We start from the raw sequence: 21,213 nt of genomic DNA on the forward strand, positions 1-21,213 counted from the left end.
GGAAGGCAAAATGATGGACAGAGCGTCTTGAAGAAGGGTGGTGTTGACAGGAAGATGGATGAATGCAAAAAGAGCCCGAGAAATGCCGAAGAAAGAAACGGGATCCTCTTTTGATAAAAATAGATTGAGAAACGTAAAAGAGAGATCCAGGAGTTTTCAACAGAGGCCCGACGCAGCAGCAGAAGGTGAATATTACGCTCACATAAAAAAGTAATGATTAAAGTTTGTTGTACTTGTGAACTCGTTAATGGCAACAGGAATTTACACAAAATGTTCCAACTTCTCCAACATAAGACCAGAAAAGTAAATTTTCTGGCAACACACAGCAGTTATAGTTTAATGTTAACCCTGCTTGTGGTGATCAAAATTGGTCATCAATAAGTATTTTTAAACCAACGTGTTACGCTATTAATTACGTTATTTGTCTAATACAGTATGTGGCTTTTATGACTGGAGGAGTCAAAGGAGCTCATCAGCACCACCCTGTGGATAACCAGACACATTGTACATTAACATGACAGCAAGTAGTGACTGTTCTTTTTGTTTTTTTGTTTTTAAAAATTGTGTTTAGAAAGAATATTGATTGAATATTAATCTGTTTGGTTTCTGTAAAGTTTGATTTAGTTTTGCCTAAATATAACCTTTGTGCATTATAGGCCCGTGTAGTTAATTGCTGGGAATATCTGTCATTAGGATCCTGGTATCTCTTTTTTAAAATAGAGAATGAGCCATTTTTCAGAAATACAGCAAGTGCACAACTACTTAAAGCTGGATCTCTGAAGATGGAAGATGTCTGGAGTAAATTAAATGCAGCATTGGACAAGCAGAAATAGAAGATTTATGTCAAATGAAATGGCAGAAGAAAATGGGTATTTTATGAAGATTGAAGAAGTTTGAGTTTGTGGGGCGCATTTTAGGGGGGGTGGGGTCCGGTGGGAGGATGATGATGACGAGGGTTTCGGGAGGGATGACAACAGCGAGACAAGTGGGAGGATAACACAATGTGGTTTGATGACATACATAAAGGGAGCGGAAAAGTTATAAACAACTTAAGAGAAAGGCAGACAGGTGAAACTGATGGAGGACGATAAAAGCCAACCTTCAGATTGAAGACAGGACAAATGATTGATTAATGAGCTACTAGCAAAACTTCCACTGAAAATGTCTCCAAAAAGCAAAATTACATTTTTCAATTGTGACCAGTGATCACAAATAAACCCAAATAACAAATCTACTTAAGTACACACCTCAGGCATTTAAAGCCAATGTTAAAAAAAACCCTAATATAACCATGAAATGTGAAATTACATTTTTAAACTAAGCCTAATATTAGGGCATTATTTAATCTTGCTGCCTTCTATAATTAATATTTACTTTATTCCAGCAGTTTTTATATTACAAAACTAATGAAATAAAAAATTGCAATAAACTGTGAATAGGCAGAATGAAAAACACATTTTTGATAATTTGATCCTATAAATTGTTTGACCTTAAACATATACATAAATTCATGAATAGAAATTCAAATTTAATGGAGGTAGTTTAACTACTCAGTATTGAAAACGTTGCATGTCCATACTTTCGGCGTATTCAGTAGGTAAAGTGAGGAACAGCACTGACGACTACTTTTACAGCGATTAACTGGTAAATAATAGAATCATATAAAACATGAGGATTTTTAATTAAACAAACATACAGGATTACAAAAAGTGTCCAATACACAAGGTAACTCAGATTCTCGCTTTATTGGTCAACTTGATGAAAGACTACAAAACGAATTCACAAAAAATCTCTTTCAAGTAATCAAATCTGTACAAACCTAAACTGTATGGGTTTTTTACAGCTCTGGCTCATATGAATCTGAAGAGTAATGTGCATGTGTGAGTGTGTGTGAGTAAGCATGTGTCTGCTCTCATGAAACCACGTGACAAACTCATTCCTGTTTAAAGGATACTGAGCCACACTTGACATGGGCGAGACGATGCACGCACACGCACACATGCACACACCTGTGTTTGAGATTTTACAGTACAGAGGACAGGGAAAACAAAATACTTCCCCCCTCCATAAGTACACACACCACCTGCTGGCAGGGGTTTGCTGCTAAATTTATCATGCCAGCAATCTCCCACTTTCTCCCAAACCCTACTTTTTCAGTCAAAATTACTGTACAGACAGACACTGTGGTTTCAACCTTTCCACGGGAAGAGTGGCAAAAGAGAGGGGAAAGTATAAATCTCTAATACTCTCACACAAAATGTACATGTGCACACATGATTTTAATGCTCACTGGCAGACTGGACACATTTGTCATCTGCGCACGCACGCACCCACTCAGACATAACATTAAATGTTTTAAGAAGTACAGATAAAAAAGGAAAAAAGCCCTGGGTATAGGTTTGATTTCTGGCTGTTTGGTGAAAGAAAGGAGAAGAGAGGTAGAGAGGGCAGGAGGGATGGGTCGAGGAGGTCGAGGGCAAACTACTGGTGTCATTTCTTAGCTTTCCTTGGAGGAGTGACTGGGCGGCCAGAGCCCATGCCCCCTCCACCGCCGTAGAACAGCTTCTTGTCTGCAGGTTTGAGAATCTGTTAAAAAGGGAAACAATAAAATAATACAACAAAAACAATGTCATGTTACCATTTAAAATGTTGATTTGAGAGAAAAGTTTCATCACATCAAACATTTTCTTAGAGGTGTTATTAGTCTCTTGCTTACCTGGAATGAGCACATGAGGGTCTCATCTACGCTCATCATGGCTCCGGCGTTGTCAAACTCACCGCAGTAGTTTGGGGCTGAGAACAGAGTCACCAGCTGCCTCTTTGCAAAGAACTCATAGCCGTCCTCAACCACCTGAAAACAGACAGGGCATATTAATTATATTAGTTTTAGATTCCTTTCAGATTCACTTCATTTTGAGGAATGAAGATAATTTCAAACATTTGCTTCTCATCAGTATAAAATAAATCAGGCAGAAAACAGGACCATAAGATCGTAATTCATTTACAGCATTATATTTATAAATAACTTATATGGCATGTAGGTACATCATAAATGCAGGTCTATTACTCTCACTGGCGTCATGGTTATCAGTCAGACTGCTGAAATTCAACTGAGCTGAAGTGATCGGGTGGTTTGCAAATCCTCCTGCAGTTCCCCCTGACTTTTCTTCACTAAAACAGCTGGGCGAAGTGCAAACTTAACGTACACTTTAAAAAGTGCCAGTTCAAACAGGAGGACAAGAATACAGATCTTACCTTTTAATTTATTCACTTGCTTAACTTAATTTAACTGCTTTGCATTTCCGCTGAAACCTGAACAGGTGTGTTCAGTTATTGTATCTAATTAGACGTCTACTCAGGTTGAAGGTGGATTAAGCTTTGCTGGAATTGCATAAGGTCACAAGACTTGAAAAACATAATAAAGGTGTAATCTATCCTGCCCAAACAGGTGGAGCAACCCTGACAGGAGCGTTGAGCAGAGGTTGATCAAACACAGACTGTTCACACCAACCTGAGAAGACGTCTGATCAGATCTATTATTAAAACAATCACCTGTGAGCCTTTAAATGTATAACATCAGAGTCAAAGTGATGCACTGACCTGATGGGCCCGACAAATGAGGTCCATGTCGTGTTTGTGGAGGAACTTTGTGACCACGTCAGCGCCAAAAGTGAAGGAAACACCACGGTCATTCTCCCCCCAGCCCAGCACGTCCTTGTCCGGGTCGGCCCACAGCAGGTCGCAGAGGAGACCCTGGTCAGGCACATCAGTGGGGCGCATAACCCTTCGGACCTGCTCCATAGACTGGAGGTCTGGAGATAGGCCTGGAGAAGAAAACAAAAGTCAAGACAGGAAGAAAAACTAACCTGGTGTCTGTGTCTTTTTTCCAAATAACAATCGCTCCAACTTGATAAGTAAAAGAATCACTCGTTGAGTTTTTGTGTAACATTAGGAATATCATTTTAAATAGAAAAAAAGAATGCAAACAACCAAACATGTGATCAAATTAACTTATGGGACTTTTTTCAGCAGATGAATAACTCAACTCATAGCATATATACAATATCCATCCTGTTCTGTGTTATGTAACTTAATAGCATTGAAGAGGGAGGTGGCGTTCACCCTCATGGTTATCAGTGCCTGTTTACATATTTTGCAGAGTGGGTCTCGCTGGTTAAGACAAACATGAGATAGCTGTGACTGGCTGTTAGTATCAAGTTTGAACCCTAAAGCCCACTTTATCGCTCCGTTATCTGTATCACAAGTACTGCAGAACTACTCACAATCGGTGCAAAAATAGTTGAGGTCAAGAAAAAGAAACATGCCTCTCTTATTTATAAATGTTTTAAATCGCTGGGAATGCAGCTATGATACTTTCCACTTTTTCAGATCAATATTTTGAGAATAGCTGACTTTTTTTTATGTTTAAGAACAGTGCCAGCTCACATACAGTATGTTCATTTGTACGACTTGAACTGTGTTATAGCTTATATGATTAGAAACCAATTAATATACTGAGTGGAAGGTATTGGCTATTGTAACTTTCTACACATTTAATCCAGCAGTGCCACAATCTTTTAAAAAGGAGCTTTCATTTTAATTATCTACCTGATTAAAATAAGCAATTAAAAGTGATCTGCAGCCATATGTGCTGACAGAGGGCACCGATATATAAATATACTCAAACATGAAATTAAGATGGCACACGGCCCGCAGGTCTTTGACCATTATGTTGACAGTAAAAACAGAGCGGAGGCGAGTTTGTGTGTGCACTCTGCATAGACGCCAAATGAACTGTTTGATGAGGCTACCTCCATGGCAACAGAAGATCTTCTCATCAACAATGGCTGCGACAGGCAAACAGTTGAAGCAGTCGGTGAAGGTCTTCCACAGCTTTATGTTGTACCGCCTCTTACCTGTTAGTGGGAAGAAAACAATTATTTGGCCGCATTCATAATATTGAGATCTGTAAAATTCTCAGCTGCTTTGCCTGATGCATCACATCCGAAAAGGAGCATAATCTAGGCTGTAAATAGCAAAGAAAAGCATGTGATTTTATGCCAGCACTGCTCGATCATGCTCCTTAGCCCGAAGCCTGGTGTACTGAGAGGTTATCTGTGTGGCTGTTTAAAAAGAGTAAATCCAACTCAGATTCATGACTTATTCAATTTTCCCACATTTTCTCTCTGCAGTTTGCTTAAGTAGTGTGTAGATGAATTTCTGCATTAAATCCTAAGTTTTACTTGTTGATGCCAATGGTGTCTAACAGGCTGAAAACAGAGCTAATGCATATAGGGAAGGATATGAAGTTAGGAGCTGGCCATGTCTTAAGATGAACAGCAACTTCCCAATCCAATCAGTCTTTAGATGTACACTCACTTATGAGATTATCAAGTACAAGATAAAAACGGCCCTGCAATAAAATTCTATGATGCTCAGTTTTCATTGAATCTGTTTTAGACGAGGTTAACCCTAATTAATATAAACGGTATGGACAAAAATACTAGAAACACCTCTCAGTTTAATCCAAAACAGGTCAACAGTACCACAAATGACCGCTTCTAAAAATAAATCAACATTTCTCTGAAACGCATTGAGAGGATGCGTGCTGCGTGACTTACACTCATCATAGAAGCCATATATTCTGTTAATGGAGGCGCACTCGTGGTTTCCTCTCAGCAGAAAGAAGTTTTCTGGGTATTTGATCTTGTACGCCAGCAGCAGGCAGATGGTCTCCAGAGACTGCTTGCCTCTGTCTACGTAGTCCCCCAGGAACAGGTAGTTGCTCTCTGGTGGAAAGCCCCCATATTCAAACAGCCTCAGCAGATCATAGTACTGCCCGTGAACATCACCTGGTGAAACAAAACAGTGTAAGAGTGGAAACGGCAATGCTGGTCAAAAGGTGTGATTATGATCCTGTGTGTATGTGCACAACAAAAAAGTAAGGGACTCGGATAGAGGTACAACAACACTTGGCAGTGGCGCCCAGCAGCTTAACGACGACACTTCAACCATGACTTATTGTTGTCCCACTTAGTTTTTTTTATGATGAGACAAATGATCAAATGTGCAAAGCTTGCATGAGTACTGGTGATTGTTACAGCAATGCAAACGTGGCCGGGTCCTGAAAACTCGCAGACTGTTCCTTTAAGCCGGCATTGTTCATTAAGTGGCATCAGCGCTTTGACACAGGAGGCCAAATCCAGTGAGACGAAGTGCAAAACAGCACTGTGCTGGCAAGCCACCATTATCAGTTTATCCCTCCAGTTCTGTAATTATGTGGCAAGGACACAGCCAAGTGCTTTTATAGTCCTGAGCTTTTCAACTGTTTTTAAATACAATTTCTTTAATTAACTGTCATCTGAAACTCATCAGCATCAGACAAATGAGACTGCATAGCGTAACTCCAGTGTAATCCGTCTCATAATAGTCCAGCACTAAGCTTCTACAGCCATTTCACAGTGTTTGTAAATACTATGGCTGACCACACTTGAGAATTCCCTCGACGCTAAAAGAACACAACTAAGCCTCACCACAAATCTTGAGGGGCGCCTCAAGTTCGAGCAGGATTGGCTGGCTGAGGAAGATCTCCCTGGATTTGAGGCAGAGACCACGGATTTCATTCTCTGTCAGCTGAACATTTTTGCCAGGTCTGGAGCCTTTCACTGCAAGGGAAAGGAGAACAGGAGTGAGAAATGTTAGACTGGGAACAGCGGAGTTTACCGTTCACACTTATTTAACAGGCAGTGGAGAGTAAAGTTAGACTATTTAAAAATATTCAATAATGTGCAAAACATGTATCAGCGTCTTTGAAAGAAGCGTCAAATGAGACACACACCTTACTACTGCAGCAACTGTACTGATGACCTCCGTTTTATTTTATTTTTATTTATATTTTATGTTACTTTGTTTTGTTTAGTAATTGTATAAAATCTAACATTTAATTGTATTTGTTTAGGTGATCTAACATTTTAACTTATAATAAAGATTTAATAAAGTATCTGTTCAGTATTCAATCATGAACTCTGTCATGTTTATATAAAATGTTTGATTCAAACATTGAGGTCTGGAAGAAAAGGCCAATTAATTCTACCACTCAGTCTAAAACCTTTAATCTGCAACAGAAATCTGAATTATGTAAAAGTCAGATATTAAAAGTCATGATGCTCGGTTTCTTTTTAGCAGTAAGGACTTCTCAAATATTTTAATTGTCCCATAAACAGACTCCAGTTTCGTCATTTATAGACAACCCTCAAACCTATCCCATGACTGGTGAATATTGGTGCAGATGATACGGGTGTTTCACTGGGATATGGATCATTTTATCAATTCAACTTCAGAGCATTCAAACAAAACTTGCTTGAATATAATTATGAAGGAAAATCCTACTGAACATAGATCATTTTAGTGTTTTAGGGACAAACTAAAAATAATGTACAGTAATACGTTTAAGCTGAAATGTTTTCCATTTCCACATTACGGAGTTGTGTTTGGACGTTTTAATCTTACTGTCCATAAGCTGTTGGCCAGCAACAAAAGTACATTGTCATTTAAAATTTGCAAAAAAAGATGCAAAAAAATTATCTAAAAGTGAAGACAGACTGCTCACCTGGACTTATTTCATCATGTATTACATCATCCATCACATCTGATGTATTTCAGATTCATATTTTAGAGATAAACTGCTGTTATCATATGTATATACTATGTGAAGATTACTCCGGTAAAAATATGTAGTACTCTTAATCCATACACCTTTCTGTAGTAGCAATATCCACTTGACCTTTATATTCTGTTGTGTTCCTGTTTTGAGTTTGTTTAGTTATTGTGTATGATTATGGCTTTAATTGTATTTGTTTAGGTGCTGGAACATTTTAACTTCCCTTTAGGATTTAATAAAGTATCTATCTTTAGTCTTCTGTTTAAAGGCCAAGTAGTTTTAGCTCTCAGCACAAGAAAAGTGGCCACAGTTGTTAAACTTGGTCTGTAACTGGACAAAATATTGTAAATACAGCATTTATTATTATCAGTGTACATATGTTTAAAATGTAACAGTATCTTTTAAAGAACAGTCAAATTAGATGTTTTTAGACCAGTAGTCGCAGTTAATTGACTCCAAACTTGCCTTGTAACCGGACAAAATATAAATATTATATTTATAAAACAAATGTTGTACATTTATCAATGCATTTCAATCTTTTTAAAGTGATAATTAAAGGGTTAAACACACCAACTCCCATCATTTCAAATGTGTGGACAAAGTATCACATAAATACATAACATGCACTAAACTAAGCATTAAAAGCACTCAAAGTTGAGGTTTAATTTGCTCTGAGGGTGATGCTACCAAACAAACATGAACTGTGGGTAAAGGCACAGGACGAGTTAAACCGGCTGACTGAGCTGGGTATCGTTGTCTAGCCTCTTTTAGCGGAGTTAGCTAAAATGGCTACCTCGGTGAATAAATATCGAGCGAAAAGCGGGAGTCTTACCTTCCAGCAGACGCTGTATAATGGAGTCGATGTTCAGCTTGTCGGCTTCTGCCATGCTATTCTTCTTTTTTCTGGTCGGGTTCTAACAACTCCTACGAGCCAGAGGCGTAGTAACGATGTAATGGCTGCTGAGTTAGTGACCGTTAGCTGTTAATCGGCTAGCTAGCTCACCTTGGGACAGAACTGGAAACCTCAAAATTTGACTGATTGGTTCAAGATACAACGGCTAACGTGTGCTTAAAAAAATCCGCATCAGTCAACTAATTTCCATCAGGTGTCCGAATTCACTTAATAATCGTTTTACCTCGTCAACGCCGTTTCTTGCCGAAGCTACTAGCACCATGCCATCGACACAAAAAAGAGCCAAGATGAACGTTAGCTTAAAGCGAGGCTTGGACGGAAGTGATGCCATTGGTTAGTTCAGACCGTGGGCGGGGCTTTATCAGATTCAAACTCCACGTTGATTGGCTGCTTTTCAACGTCGTTCAGCATTTTGCTTATCTCAAACCAGAATGTGAAAAAGGGGCAATCATTCTACTATATATCTTACGTTTTTTACTCGGTTTAATTGGAAGAGTTTATCAAACGATGTTTGATACACCGTGTATATCATCTACACGCACCCAAATGTTCGTGTTTGTGTCACTTTTTTGTTTTTTGTTGTGCAGCAAAGCGACACCCACGGAAGTGACAAAATATGTGATTACGTCATTGCGTATGTTGGCACGTCCCAGCACCTGGCAACACGCAGCGACTGATTCATTCAGAAGCTAATGCACTATAATATAAACATGACTCTAATAACTTGGAAAAAACTTCAACCTGTCTAGTTTAATCGATTAATACTCTTGTTAGTATCATACGACCGTCCGACCATGAAGCTACTCCACAAAGACATAGAAAAAGATAATGCCGGGTGAGTGACTGATGTTAGCAGGCTAACCAGCATGCTAAATTCCAGCTGACTGTACTTGTGTCAACTTTAGCCGTGGTAATACATGTCCATATGGGATTTACATTCACCTGCACCAGCACAGACGTGGGGAGTTTGGGGGATTAGTACAAAAATATTCACTGTTGTAGTTAATGTGTAATAAGTTATTACACATTAACAGTGAATTACTAATAACACAGGATATGGATATGTGTAATAAGTTATTACACATTAACAGTGAATTACTAATAACACAGGATATGACAGGATATGTACACAGACTATAGCACTTTGTAGATGTGGTTATAGCTTTATTGACTTAGTACAAAACACTTTATAGTTACTGTAGCAGCATAGATTCTCCTGCAACATTGCCCTCAATAATGTCTTGACATCTTCAAAGTAAAATCGTGTCCACAGTTTGATTGATTGATGACGTGAATCATACCTCTTCAATAACATGACTGGCTTAGACTCAGGAGGTGGCTTAATGATTGCATACACTTCTTCAGTCAGGTGACTCTGATGCCAGAGGAGGCAGAGGACATGTGGCACACCTACAATCTGCTGCAAGTGGGGGACAGCTTGAGAGCCTCCACTATCAGGTAAGAGGAAACTTATTTACTTTCCTCTTGAATTTTCCTCGTTTATCCTGGTCTGCGTTTCACAAGATCTACAGGCCTGCCTGGATTGCACAGACTGGGACATAACCAGGGATGTTGAAGCTGACCTTTATGACTACATGGATACTGTTACGTCATACATAGGTTTTTAGAGGATTTATGTATCCACGCTAAAACTACACTGAAATTCAAAAATGACAAGCCCCTTGTTTCAGCTGAACTCAGGCAGCTTAGCAAAATCAAAGATTTACCACTTGGACAATCATCAACTTGAAAACAACCTCAATTATTTTACAGGAGATTCAACACCTATCGGTCTGACTCTTAGCCTGCCCCTCCATCACCCTACCCCCCCCACTGTTGAGTGGACTTTAGAAAAGGCAACCTCACACTAAACAACACAGCAAATCAATCAGTTGAATCATTTCGATTCCCGGGTACCGCCATCAGCCAAGACATCACATGGCAGAACAATAAAGTTTCCATCCATAAATAGGCTCAACAGAGGCTCTACTTTTTGATGCTACTCAAAAAAGTCAATCTGCCACAGGGAATGCTGGTGTGGTTTTACACCACCGCCATCCAGTCCATCCTGACCTCCTCCTGGTCTGGATCTCCTCTAACCATCCAGAGAGAGAGAGAGGGAGAGACAGGCTGCAGTGTGTTGTACTCTCAGCGGAGAAAGTCACTGGCTGTAGTTTGACCTCCCTCCGTGACACCTCCAGGGCCAGGAAACAGGCCGGGTGCATCCTGGCTGACCCTTCACACCCCGTCCACCACATATTCCAGCCCTTCCCCTTGGGAGGAGATACCAGACAATTAAAACTAGTACCAACAGACACAAGAACACTTTTTTCTCCAGCACCAGAAAACTTATTAACTCTTAAGCTCCCCCCTTGGCCTACAAACCTGTTATCTGCCCCTGCACTTGCCACTTTTTTATTTAGATAAAACAACCTAAAGATTTTGGCTTTGCAGTCCTGCAGTATTGCAGAATTTGCCTTTTTTGAGCCAGTTAACAGTTGAGCTCAACCTTGATTCTTTGCTGCAACGCAAATGCAATATAGTTATGTAAAGTTTCCAGCTCTTAGGTCAGTATCCAGTTTGGCTTTACATTATTGAAGTTTTCTTCGCTCACTCTCCTGTGCTCTTTCTATCTGTGTCTTTGTGTATCATGCTGTGTTTTGGTCTCAAATACACACAGGCAACTTGTCATCACAGTCACAAAGTAAAATCCTTTCCCCTGGTCCCACAGGAAGGTGCAGACAGAGTCCGCTACTGGAAGTGTGGGCAGCTCCAGAGTTCGAACTACTCTCACTTTATGCGTGGAGACTATCGACTTTGACTCCCAGGCCTGCCAGCTGAGAGTAAAGGGCACAAACCTAGAGGAGAACCAGTATGTTAAGGTCTGAGATCTACAAGCAGCTTGACGGTTGCAACCTTGTAACATTGAGTTTTAATGTGGTGTAGAGTGGTGGAGCAGGCAAGTCAAGGCAAGGCTTTAAATGACAAGTTTAATAGCAGTTAAGGTCATTGCACATGTTCATTATATAATATGTTTCTACTGTTTTGTAGGTAAAACATGCACACGTTTATTTTAATGTAATTTTTAGTTGGGCTGGTTGTTCCACTAATGAATCAGCAACTCAATCATATGTATCTGTATTTACTAACACAAGCAGAATCACATTAAAGAATACTGAAGTACTTTCTACAGTCAGAAGACTCTCCATCACTTTTATTGCAGCTTTATTGTCATCTCCCAGCTTTACTTTTATTGGTCTCTTATGTTAACTCCTGTTTGAAATGAGAAGTAGTTGTAATTATGTTCTCTTCTTCACCAATCAGATGGGGGCTTACCACACTATTGAGCTGGAGCTCAACAGGAAGTTCACTCTTGCCAAAAAGAGCTGGGACAGTGTTGTGCTGGATAGAATCGGTAAGCAGATGATACCGTAATCACAACTTCAGTTTGTTTTGTTCAATATCAACCACAGACTCAGACTCTGTGTCATTTTTGTGGTTTGTTTAAGCACACACTTGCACGTCATGCCAGTGTTTGCACTTTTGCCTCTTTCTGTCAAGTAAATAATTAAGTGAGCCCATATGTTTAAAATGACACAGGGAGTCTAAAAGTCAAAAACTGCTTACAAATGTATGGACAGCAGCACTGATTTAAAAAAAAAAAATGAAGTTCTCTCCTTCATTGAGTGAGGGAAGTCCATTGATGCAGTGGCGGAACCAATGCAGAGGGCACCGGCAAAATAACACAGGGTTGTCTGGCTTAAAAAGTTGAACCAGACTCAACTTTTGCCACAAAGTAACATGATGTCATCCAGCGAGGTGCAGCATTGGCCAATAACATACATGCAAGCGCACAGTCCTGGTGGATAACTTTGCATGAAGGCCCTATTTCTGCTTTTTACATCATGATTGTCTTGACAAAAAATGAAGTTGTTGCCTCTGTGACTACTTTGTAAATCTCTTTCACTGGCTGTAAATAGGCTGCTGGACTCTATAAAGCAATTAATGCTTTTATTGAGCTCTTTTTATGTCAGCTAACTGTCGCACACATGCTATTATTCCTATAGCCATGAAAACTTGTTCCAGACAGAAGTGATCACAAATGAGTTAAATATATCAAAATCTAATCTAACTCTGACTGTATCGCCTGATTGACAGGGTGAAATTATAGCAGGTTTTCTTTTAAATAAATTCGCCAAAGAGAGAGCATTGCCATGTGAACAGAATAGGAAAAAGAGGAGGAAAGTTCCTAGCTGACAGATGGGGTTCATACATTTGCAAGAATGAAGGTCCGTTATTACACATGCCTGTCTCTTCTGTAATTTTCAACATTAAAACTTACATTTAAAAGGAATCACAGGCATTAAATAAGAAATACAATAATCAACATGAATTTATAATTTTTCTACCCTTCAGATCAGGCCTGTGATGCAACCCAGAAGGCAGACGTGGCAGCTGTGGTGATGCAGGAGGGTCTGGCCAACCTGGTGCTGGTGACCCCTGCCATGACGCTGCTTCGTGCAAAAGTGGAAGTCACTATTCCTCGCAAGAGAAGGGGAAGCTGCACCCAGCATGAAAAGGTAGGTCAGCTTTCGCTAAGAGCAAAGAGGAGGAAAGAAAATATGGGTTTTAAATACTAAAGAAGATTAAAAGTTGAAGACGGACAGGTGAATGGATTGTGGATAGGCTAATGGAAGAGTCAGCAGGTTAACTGTAGGTGACACCCTTGTAGGTAATACTCACTCCAAATGAAGCAATTTAGGCAGATCTATTTAACCTGTTATATTTGTCATGTATTGTGTTTGATTTCTGTCCATCTCTCTGTGTGCAGGCGCTAGAGAGGTTCTACGAGGCTGTGATGCAGGCAATTCTTCGCCACATCAATTTTGATGGTAAGGCTGCTTTGTAGACATTTACACATACACACTCATAAACGTACACAACTGTGTTCCTTTTTTGTGTCACACACTTCTCCTTTTTTGATTTGTTGTTCCTACCACATTTGTTTTTTTTTGCTGATTGCTTCTCGTCTATTGTACTGTACTTGATTTTTATGATTCTATTATGGTTTATTTTGATGCTGCTTTTTTGTGGTTGTTTTTTTTTTTGGTTTCTGATTCAAGAAATTAAACATTAGAAATGTTTTGATTTCCCCTCCCTGCCATGGACAAGTGGTGAAGTGCATGTTGGTGGCCAGTCCAGGGTTTGTGAAGGACCAGTTCATCGCATACATCTATAAAGAGGCGGTGCGACAGGACAACAAGATCCTACTGGAGAATCGGCCCAAATTCATGCTGGTCCACTCGTCATCGGGTCATAAGTACTCCCTCAAAGGTAGTAGCTGGTTGGTTATGAGAATAAAACAATCAAATCTTAATACAGGGTGAAATCTTACTGAAATGTTTGTTTCGCAGAAATCCTCTCTGATCCCACTGTGACAAACAGGCTGTCTGACACCAAGGTGAAAATGCATCTGTGCTTTGTTTGTTTGTTTTACATAAATTAAGAAAAGCTGACTATATAAAAGACAAATCAATGTGTTTACTGGTATTTATTTATAACTTCCAGGCAGCAGGAGAGGTGAAAGCCCTGGAAGACTTCTATAAGATGCTGCAGCATGAGCCTGACAGAGCTTTCTATGGGTGAGCAATGAGACCAGAACAGTAAACAGGCTGTGGCCCACAGAGTCCTCATTCAGATGCTGCAGATTATCAACAACATTTGTATCTTTGAATTGTCACAGACTGGCCCATGTGGAGAAAGCTGCTGAAGCCCTCGGCATTGACACCTTGTTGATAAGTGATAACCTGTTCAGGTATGTACTGAGAGACATGTTGTTTCTGCAACAAACAAAACCATGCGTCATCAGAATAATTAGAAAAATACTATAATCACATGAAAATTCCACACATATTGCTTCACCTATTCCTGCATCATTATTGGTTTTAAACACAGAACAATCTAACTTTTTCTGTGTATCAATATAATATTTTATGTGTCTCCTTGTGTGTTTAGGCATCAGGAAGTCCCTACGAGGGCTCGTTATGTTCGGTTGGTGGACAACGTGAGAGACAATGGAGGCAACGTCAGGTACAAGGTTATCTTTGAAAATCCTGTGCACAGTTGTTTATGTTTACATCCACCAAGAATTGGCAGGATTGGACATCCCTTTCCCAGCATCTAGCTAATAACAGCCTCCTGTCTCTTTTTTTTATGCAGAATATTTTCAAGCCTTCACGTGTCCGGTGAACGTAAGTTATAAAACCATTCAGATTTTTATGAAGTAAAGATGTTTTTTTATAAACATATCTGTGGCATAATTTAATCAAGCATAATCTAATGTGTTATTGCGTAAAGGTGCCCAGTAGAATTTACATGTAAACAAACAAAATCATGTTTTTATTCAGTGCTCCCCACCAAAACTCATTATGAGAATCCTTGAGGCCTAACATCCCTTTCCCGGCATCCAGCTAACAAACATGTTGGATGTATTTTGTTCCTCAGAAAACATCTGCAGAGCAGATATTTTTGGATAATTTGAAACCAATTTGTTTGCATCCATATTTGCTAGTTTGCAGTCTTCTTTTTTTATTGACTTTTTTGGTGCATTGCTACTTTTCTTGCCACATTACTTTCTGTTTATCAGCAGAAAAATGTACTTTGTCTTGCATGCATACGTGTGTGCACGATACAAACAAAATGGGAACCCACACTTAAAAGCATTGCTCCGCAGCGCTACTTGTAGTCAAAAAATTCTGAAGGTACCTTTAATTGAGTACAACTCAATGAGATGGTTTTTGTTACAGCAGCATAACATATACTGACCAGTATGTTTAAAATAACTGCAACATATTCTAAGATCTATACTGATGTATACTGATTTTTTGACTTGCTCTTTATTGATAAAGTTAAAGAACTCAAGAATGGACACAAATATTTGCTTAACAAAGAATGCGCTCCTTTCACTCTTGTACTCAAACATAATCAGCCTACAGCTTGCTAAGAAGCACTGACTGTGTACTGTCAAATATTGATTTATCTTTTCTTTACGTCTCCTCAGAACTGACGCAGCTGAGTGGAGTGGCAGCCATCTTGCGGTTTCCCATCGCTGACCTATCAGAAGCTGAGGACGAAAGCAGCTCAGACGATGACTGATCACACAGAAACTAACCAGAGAGATCTTATTGGTAGCAAAGAAGAAGAAGGTCGTCCAGTGTTGCAGATAAACCAAAGAATGCGTAAACCCAGTGTGTATTTGCAAAAATATAACGCTGCTGTGTAAGGGTTGATGTATTCCACTTCTGCAACATCCACATCTCTTTAAAAATCACATTTACACACGCCTTGCTCCTAGTGGCCATCATTTTACATAATTTGATGCAGTTTTTGGTGCTTTGATGCTTTGGGTTTGAAGGTGACAGTATCTGTAGCTCCTAAGAATGCCAGTTAAGAGGAATGTAACTAATTTTGCCAAGTCCACATGAAAGCAGTTCAAATTTGGAGAGCAAAAATAGATTTTTTTTTCTTGCCAAGTGTATATACAATATATCTTTCTTGCAATTAAACAACAGAAGCATTCAACTGTCATTTCACTTCTCATCATGCATGAATGGAATACACATTGGAACAACATATAAAAAATATATATATTATTACATACAATAATCTCATTTTACATTTAAAAAAAACTATTTTGGTTATGGGCATTATGACCCAAAACTACTGCATTTAAACAAGCTAAAAAAAATCAAGTATGCAGGATTTTCAATTTGATATAAGTGACATTTGAGTTTCACAGTTACAACATTGTTGGTTCCTCTTATTCTTCTCTGGCAATATGTCAAATGATAAAGTGAAGAATTAATCACATTGTCAGCTAGGACTAAAGTGCATTTTAAAACAACTTTTCTCTCATCTCTTCATACTTAACTCAACCTGCCTCATTGAATCCTAAGTCTCGATCCTATAAGCGTAGCCCTGAGTGCCTGTTCTAGATGCACTTGGTATCACTCAACAGTACACTGGTAGTTCTTAATCCAGTCTAAATCCTCCAGTGTGCCCCAGTGGAGGAAGATAATCGAACAAATAACCATGACATGCATAATCTGGTGGCTGTTGCCCCAGTTGTCAAACATGCCCGGGCTGAATCGCTCAGGGATCTGAATGACATTGACCACCCCTCCCAAAACAGCCAAAGAGTCCATGATGACAAAGAGGCGCAGTGATTTTGGGCTGCCCACCCCGCTACCGTACACCCGGAACAGGAAGAGGCTGAAGCGGAACAGGGCTTGCCAGACAAAAGCCCGTAGGCGCAGGACGTTAGTGTGGGCTGTAGTGGCACAGTAGATGCCGTAGGCTGACAAGAGAATGTAGGCCAGCAAGGCAGTCTGTTGCACGGTTGGGTAGCAAAGAAGGGTGATGTAGATGATGGGTAGTGCACCTGGTGACAAGAGGGAAGATGTTGCAGTTAATAAAGGAGGCACCTGAAGGCAAACATTCAAGTCAACAATTTTGACCTTAAACAGAAACAAAATATGATAATCATGCAGGCCTTCTTATCCACATACACAATGAATGCACATCTTAGGTCTCAGCTTTGAAAGGACTTGGTCTTAGACATGTTAACGAGACCTTTCTCGAGCCATGTTCCAAGCTAAATGCATTACACTCAAAATGCATTTTGCTCAACTTTTGAGTCAATGTGCAAATGTCAGAAGGATCATTCAAGTGGACCTTGAGGTAAGATTATTTTGTCATATTGAACAGTGATTAGACTTCAAGCTGTTACACCCACTGAGAAAGATAAGAATGCAGATCATAAACAGCAGAGCCAATTAGCATCAAGACTATTTGAGTAATTTGAGGTGATCTTCGCCCCATGTCAACAACCTACCTAGAGTGTTAACCAGGCAGACCCCAAACATGTCCAGGGACAGCAGGGAATCGTACACATGTTCTCCTCCCACATGGTTCATGAACACATGATAGACCACTGAACCTATGGTGGGGCAGAGGCAGGCCAGGTAGTGGACCACACAGATCCAGACGCTCTCCACCTCCCACCATGGGATACTATAAGGCAGCAGCACCAAAAAAAGGAAGAAAGGGACGCCTGGTGTGACAGGAAGGTGAGGAAAAGGAAAGACATAAAATTAGATAAGATGAGATACAAGGAAGAAATGAAAATGAAAATGGTTTGAAACCTCATTATTGAGGTTTGCAGTGGTTGATGCCTATGTTGTAAGTTAATGGCATTGTTGTTTACAGTGATATTTGAAGCCTGACATTATAATCGCAACAGGTGTGATCAAATATCACCTAATGCAGAACAAAATGAGGAATATAATGGTTTGAGTTGTTCCTCCGTTTGTTTTTAAAGTGAATAATATGAAAGATTTGGTTTTTGGCTAAATGCAAAGAGAGACGTGCAGCAATGCTCTAACACTAATACCCTTCACTTCCCCTCAGTAAGACTGTTAGTCTTAATGAACTTACAGGATAGTCAAGGAGAAAATGGATGATGAGGAAGATGCCTTTGGAAGTTCAAGGCTTTTAACTCGTGCATAGTTGATTTTGTGTCTTCACTTGCACAATTCAAGTCAGGTGTTTAATCAAAAGCACACACATTAGAAAATGTGTTTTGCAACTGCTCCCAAAATGTACAATTGTGTCTTTTTTCCTGGATGCATTGCTTAAGACACATGTAAAATGTTTATATTACAGTTAAAAAGTATCAGCAAACTAAACACCTTTAAAGATCTTGTTAACAGCAGGATATTTCCAGGACAGGGATTCCCAGGACAGATTAAAGTTAATACCCCATATCCTCATTACACACTTGTCAAGTATGCTTCTAACTGGTCATAAGTGAGAGTATTGGACATCTGTGACTTCTTTGTTTGTAAAACCCCTATATGGGTTGAGTGGATACTACGTGAGAAGAGCTTGCTCTATTATTCAACTGTCAAAATGCACAACTTGATAATTAAGATGCACTACAGTTTTACTGTTAGTCCAGAATGACAGTGATTGGAGTAGATGCCTAAGCAAAGAATACCAATACAGCCAATGCACAGCTAATTTAATGACTTACCATGTGTGTAAATGTTCCCCAGCTCATTGTGCATGTAAAAGAGGCTCCTGAGGCACTCCTGAGCACTCGACACAGGCCGGTAACCCGTCAGGACATATTTGTTGAACTGAAGATGTGGAGGGGTCTTTGTAAAGTCCAACAGCCGCGGCCCCTTGTAAAGCACCATGATGACTTCCTGCAGTCAATGCCCTTACATTTAGTTGACAGTGCAGGTTTCTCACCATTTACATCCTAAGCGAGGCCACACACAGAACTCTCAGGCACAATCATGACTGCTTCTGGTCCTTGAGACCCATCGTTCGACAGGTGTAATTCCAGGCATGTAACCTGTTGAGCTGTTCAAGTGGCATGCTTACAGTTGGACCAATCAGCAAAGGGCTCTTATTCCTAGGGATAAAGCCTGGGTAATCCTTACAAAAAGCCATGTGCACTGTCGCAGCTGCTCCTTGTCATTGCTCATAACTGACTGACACCTCAGCTTCATGGTGATAATAGAGATATTATGTGTTTCCCTTATTGTAGACTGCACACATGTTCCCATTCCCCATGTTTATGTACGACTGTGATACAGTGAGGAAGTTCAGGGGATTAAAAAGGCTAAACAGGTGGCTGTGTTTCCTAATGACACTGATTCACTAGCACTGCTAATTCCTTATTATGTTAATTTACACTTACTGAATGGGTTTTGCGTGTTCTGTAACATACAATATGTATAATATATACATAGATGACTGAAGAAACATTTTTCATCTTTGGGATTATTTGATGATTTTAATAAATCAAACACTGTACAATAATAAACATATGCCGACCACAAGTAGTAAAAAAACCCTTTCCCATGAAAAATAAATAAGACTGAATTAGGTTAAACAGAAATATTTTTGAGCTGATAATATCATGGCAAAACTGGCTGATATACAGTAAAAAGTCAATTTCTCAAACAACCATTTCTTTGCATGTACAGTGAGCAGTAAGTGCAGGACAAAAGGTAAACATAAACAATAAAACAGAAAAACCTAAAAACTCAAAATGTTTAAGTGTTGTGTTATCTCTAGGCTTACAAAACAGACACAAAAATATTACTATCAGGACTTTTTGATGGACAGGAGAAAGTAAAAATAATATACAATTAGGAAACAATCAAAAATAATATACAGAAAGAGAGGTTATTCTTGTCGTTGTCAGCAGGGTTAACCTGTATAGGAAAAAAACGAGAATGCAGAGCAAAGATGAGCTGGATGGTTGAGAGAAACACTGCAGTCAGAGCACTAAAAATTAGTGTGCTTTCTTACCTTGATAGCCACTATTCCCAAAGAAGCCGTTCAAATCATGTTTGGCATTCTTTGCTCCTGAAGACAAAGAAAGATACAATACACACTTTAATTCCTATGTTTCCAAATGATCTATGTCGTACAATGTAAGTAAATACAAAGTAAGTTTTCAGCCTTTGCCTGGATTTAGGTGGTGGGCAAGAAAGCAATACCAATCTTAACCTTTATCTTTCCACCAAAGGACCAGTGTGTAGGATATAGTGACATCTAGTGGTGAGGTTGCATATTGCTACCAAATTAATACACCTCCCCTCCCCCTTTCTTGCCTGCCCTGCATGCAGTGACTCATTGATATTTTGTTACCTTTGGCCAAGCTAGCTGTTTCCATAGACTGTATATAAGAAATGTTTCCCTGTTTCTAGTCCTTATGTCAAACTAAAATGTTCAATACCATGTAGCTTGAGCCAGCAGTTAGCTTAACAATAAAGAGTTGAGTAAAAGAAAATTCACCATGTGTTTGTATGAAACACATAAGCTAGAACATGTATAATAAATATTGTGTTATTTGTTGTCTATGTGTTAAGCTGAGCTAACTGGCTGCTGGCTGTAGTTTTGTGCTTAGTGTACAAATTTGAGAGTGAAATGATATCCATCTTCTCATCTAATCCCATTTTCTCATCTAATCTCATTTTATCATCTAAGTGAATTTCTCAAAATGTCTAATTATTGCATTACAAAACACAAACGTAAAGAGCCATACGGTGCAAGTTTCTTATGCTAGTTTTTCAGCAAGCAAGGCATACAGAACGTAAACAGCAAAAATGTATTTAAAGACAACAAGCTGGGAAAGCTCTTCAGTTCAAAATGTATATATTTCTCAGGCTACAACCTTCTTACTTTATCTTTTTATTTTTTATTTTTCCCACAATACTGTAGATACATGTAGATGATGAAATATTTCCTGAACCACTTAACTGTTTTGTTGGAGTCTAGATAATCTAGTTTGCAGTGCTTTAACGTCTTCTACACTTGCCTTGTGGGTGAAAATGCAGTTTAAGGTGCTGCTGAATGTGTATCTGACGTGGCATCTGCTGTGGGACCAGGTCATCAGGTTGTTCTGGTGCCTGAGCTGCGGCCTGCGTTTCTGTGGCGGGTGCAGAATCAAACGTGAGACCGGCAGTATCCACGGGGTTGGGCAGGCCCACACCTGCTCCAGGCCCCACATCAGGCATGAACGAGGAGTCTACAGGCAGGTAAGATGGGACAGAAGGATAGG

At 39.5% G+C, this 21,213-nt stretch overlaps 3 protein-coding genes across 3 annotated transcripts; 1 reads left to right on the plus strand and 2 right to left on the minus strand.

The window, feature by feature from the left end:
- Nucleotides 1-1,726: 1,726 nt before the first annotated feature.
- LOC134003903 (serine/threonine-protein phosphatase alpha-2 isoform-like) lies at nt 1,727-8,872 on the minus strand. The gene is made up of 7 exons (XM_062443261.1): nt 8,493-8,872; nt 6,534-6,665; nt 5,622-5,852; nt 4,812-4,916; nt 3,601-3,824; nt 2,717-2,851; nt 1,727-2,586 (listed from the first exon to the last, which is right to left on the minus strand). The coding sequence occupies exons 1-7, from the start codon at nt 8,545-8,547 to the stop codon at nt 2,491-2,493; spliced, it is 978 nt and encodes a 325-aa protein (XP_062299245.1). The 5' UTR covers nt 8,548-8,872; the 3' UTR covers nt 1,727-2,490.
- Nucleotides 8,873-9,204: 332 nt separating this feature from the next.
- On the plus strand, nt 9,205-16,160 carry pelo (pelota mRNA surveillance and ribosome rescue factor). The gene is made up of 13 exons (XM_062443256.1): nt 9,205-9,408; nt 9,939-10,031; nt 11,305-11,455; nt 11,898-11,988; nt 12,990-13,153; nt 13,405-13,465; nt 13,746-13,907; nt 13,988-14,034; nt 14,142-14,215; nt 14,317-14,388; nt 14,589-14,663; nt 14,793-14,824; nt 15,634-16,160. The coding sequence occupies exons 1-13, from the start codon at nt 9,368-9,370 to the stop codon at nt 15,726-15,728; spliced, it is 1,158 nt and encodes a 385-aa protein (XP_062299240.1). The 5' UTR covers nt 9,205-9,367; the 3' UTR covers nt 15,729-16,160.
- A 419-nt stretch (nt 16,161-16,579) lies between these two features.
- paqr4b (progestin and adipoQ receptor family member IVb) lies at nt 16,580-18,832 on the minus strand. Its single transcript, XM_062443266.1, has 3 exons — nt 18,667-18,832; nt 17,467-17,685; nt 16,580-17,013 (listed from the first exon to the last, which is right to left on the minus strand). The coding sequence occupies exons 1-3, from the start codon at nt 18,830-18,832 to the stop codon at nt 16,580-16,582; spliced, it is 819 nt and encodes a 272-aa protein (XP_062299250.1).
- Between the last annotated feature and the right edge of the window lie 2,381 nt (nt 18,833-21,213).

This window comes from Scomber scombrus, chromosome 21, assembly GCF_963691925.1.
Source record: "Scomber scombrus chromosome 21, fScoSco1.1, whole genome shotgun sequence".
Classification (NCBI taxonomy): domain Eukaryota; kingdom Metazoa; phylum Chordata; class Actinopteri; order Scombriformes; family Scombridae; genus Scomber; species Scomber scombrus.

Bases quoted from the DNA above. Each gene is read 5' to 3' on its own strand.
- paqr4b (XM_062443266.1), bottom strand. From the start codon at position 18,832: ATGGTGCTTTACAAGGGGCCGCGGCTGTTGGACTTTACAAAGACCCCT. The intron at 17,686-18,666 runs GTAAGTCATTAA...CTGTCACACCAG, and splicing joins GGGGAACATTTACACACATG to GCGTCCCTTTCTTCCTTTTT. The intron at 17,014-17,466 runs GTAGGTTGTTGA...TCTTGTCACCAG, and splicing joins CTGCCTGGTTAACACTCTAG to GTGCACTACCCATCATCTAC.
- pelo (XM_062443256.1), top strand. From the start codon at position 9,368: ATGAAGCTACTCCACAAAGACATAGAAAAAGATAATGCCGG. The intron at 11,989-12,989 runs GTAAGCAGATGA...TCTACCCTTCAG, and splicing joins TGTTGTGCTGGATAGAATCG to ATCAGGCCTGTGATGCAACC. The intron at 13,466-13,745 runs GTAAGGCTGCTT...GCCATGGACAAG, and splicing joins TCGCCACATCAATTTTGATG to TGGTGAAGTGCATGTTGGTG.
- LOC134003903 (XM_062443261.1), bottom strand. From the start codon at position 8,547: ATGGCAGAAGCCGACAAGCTGAACATCGACTCCATTATACAGCGTCTG. The intron at 6,666-8,492 runs GTAAGACTCCCG...TTTCCCTTGCAG, and splicing joins TATACAGCGTCTGCTGGAAG to TGAAAGGCTCCAGACCTGGC. The intron at 2,587-2,716 runs GTAAGCAAGAGA...CCTTTTTAACAG, and splicing joins CCCTCATGTGCTCATTCCAG to ATTCTCAAACCTGCAGACAA.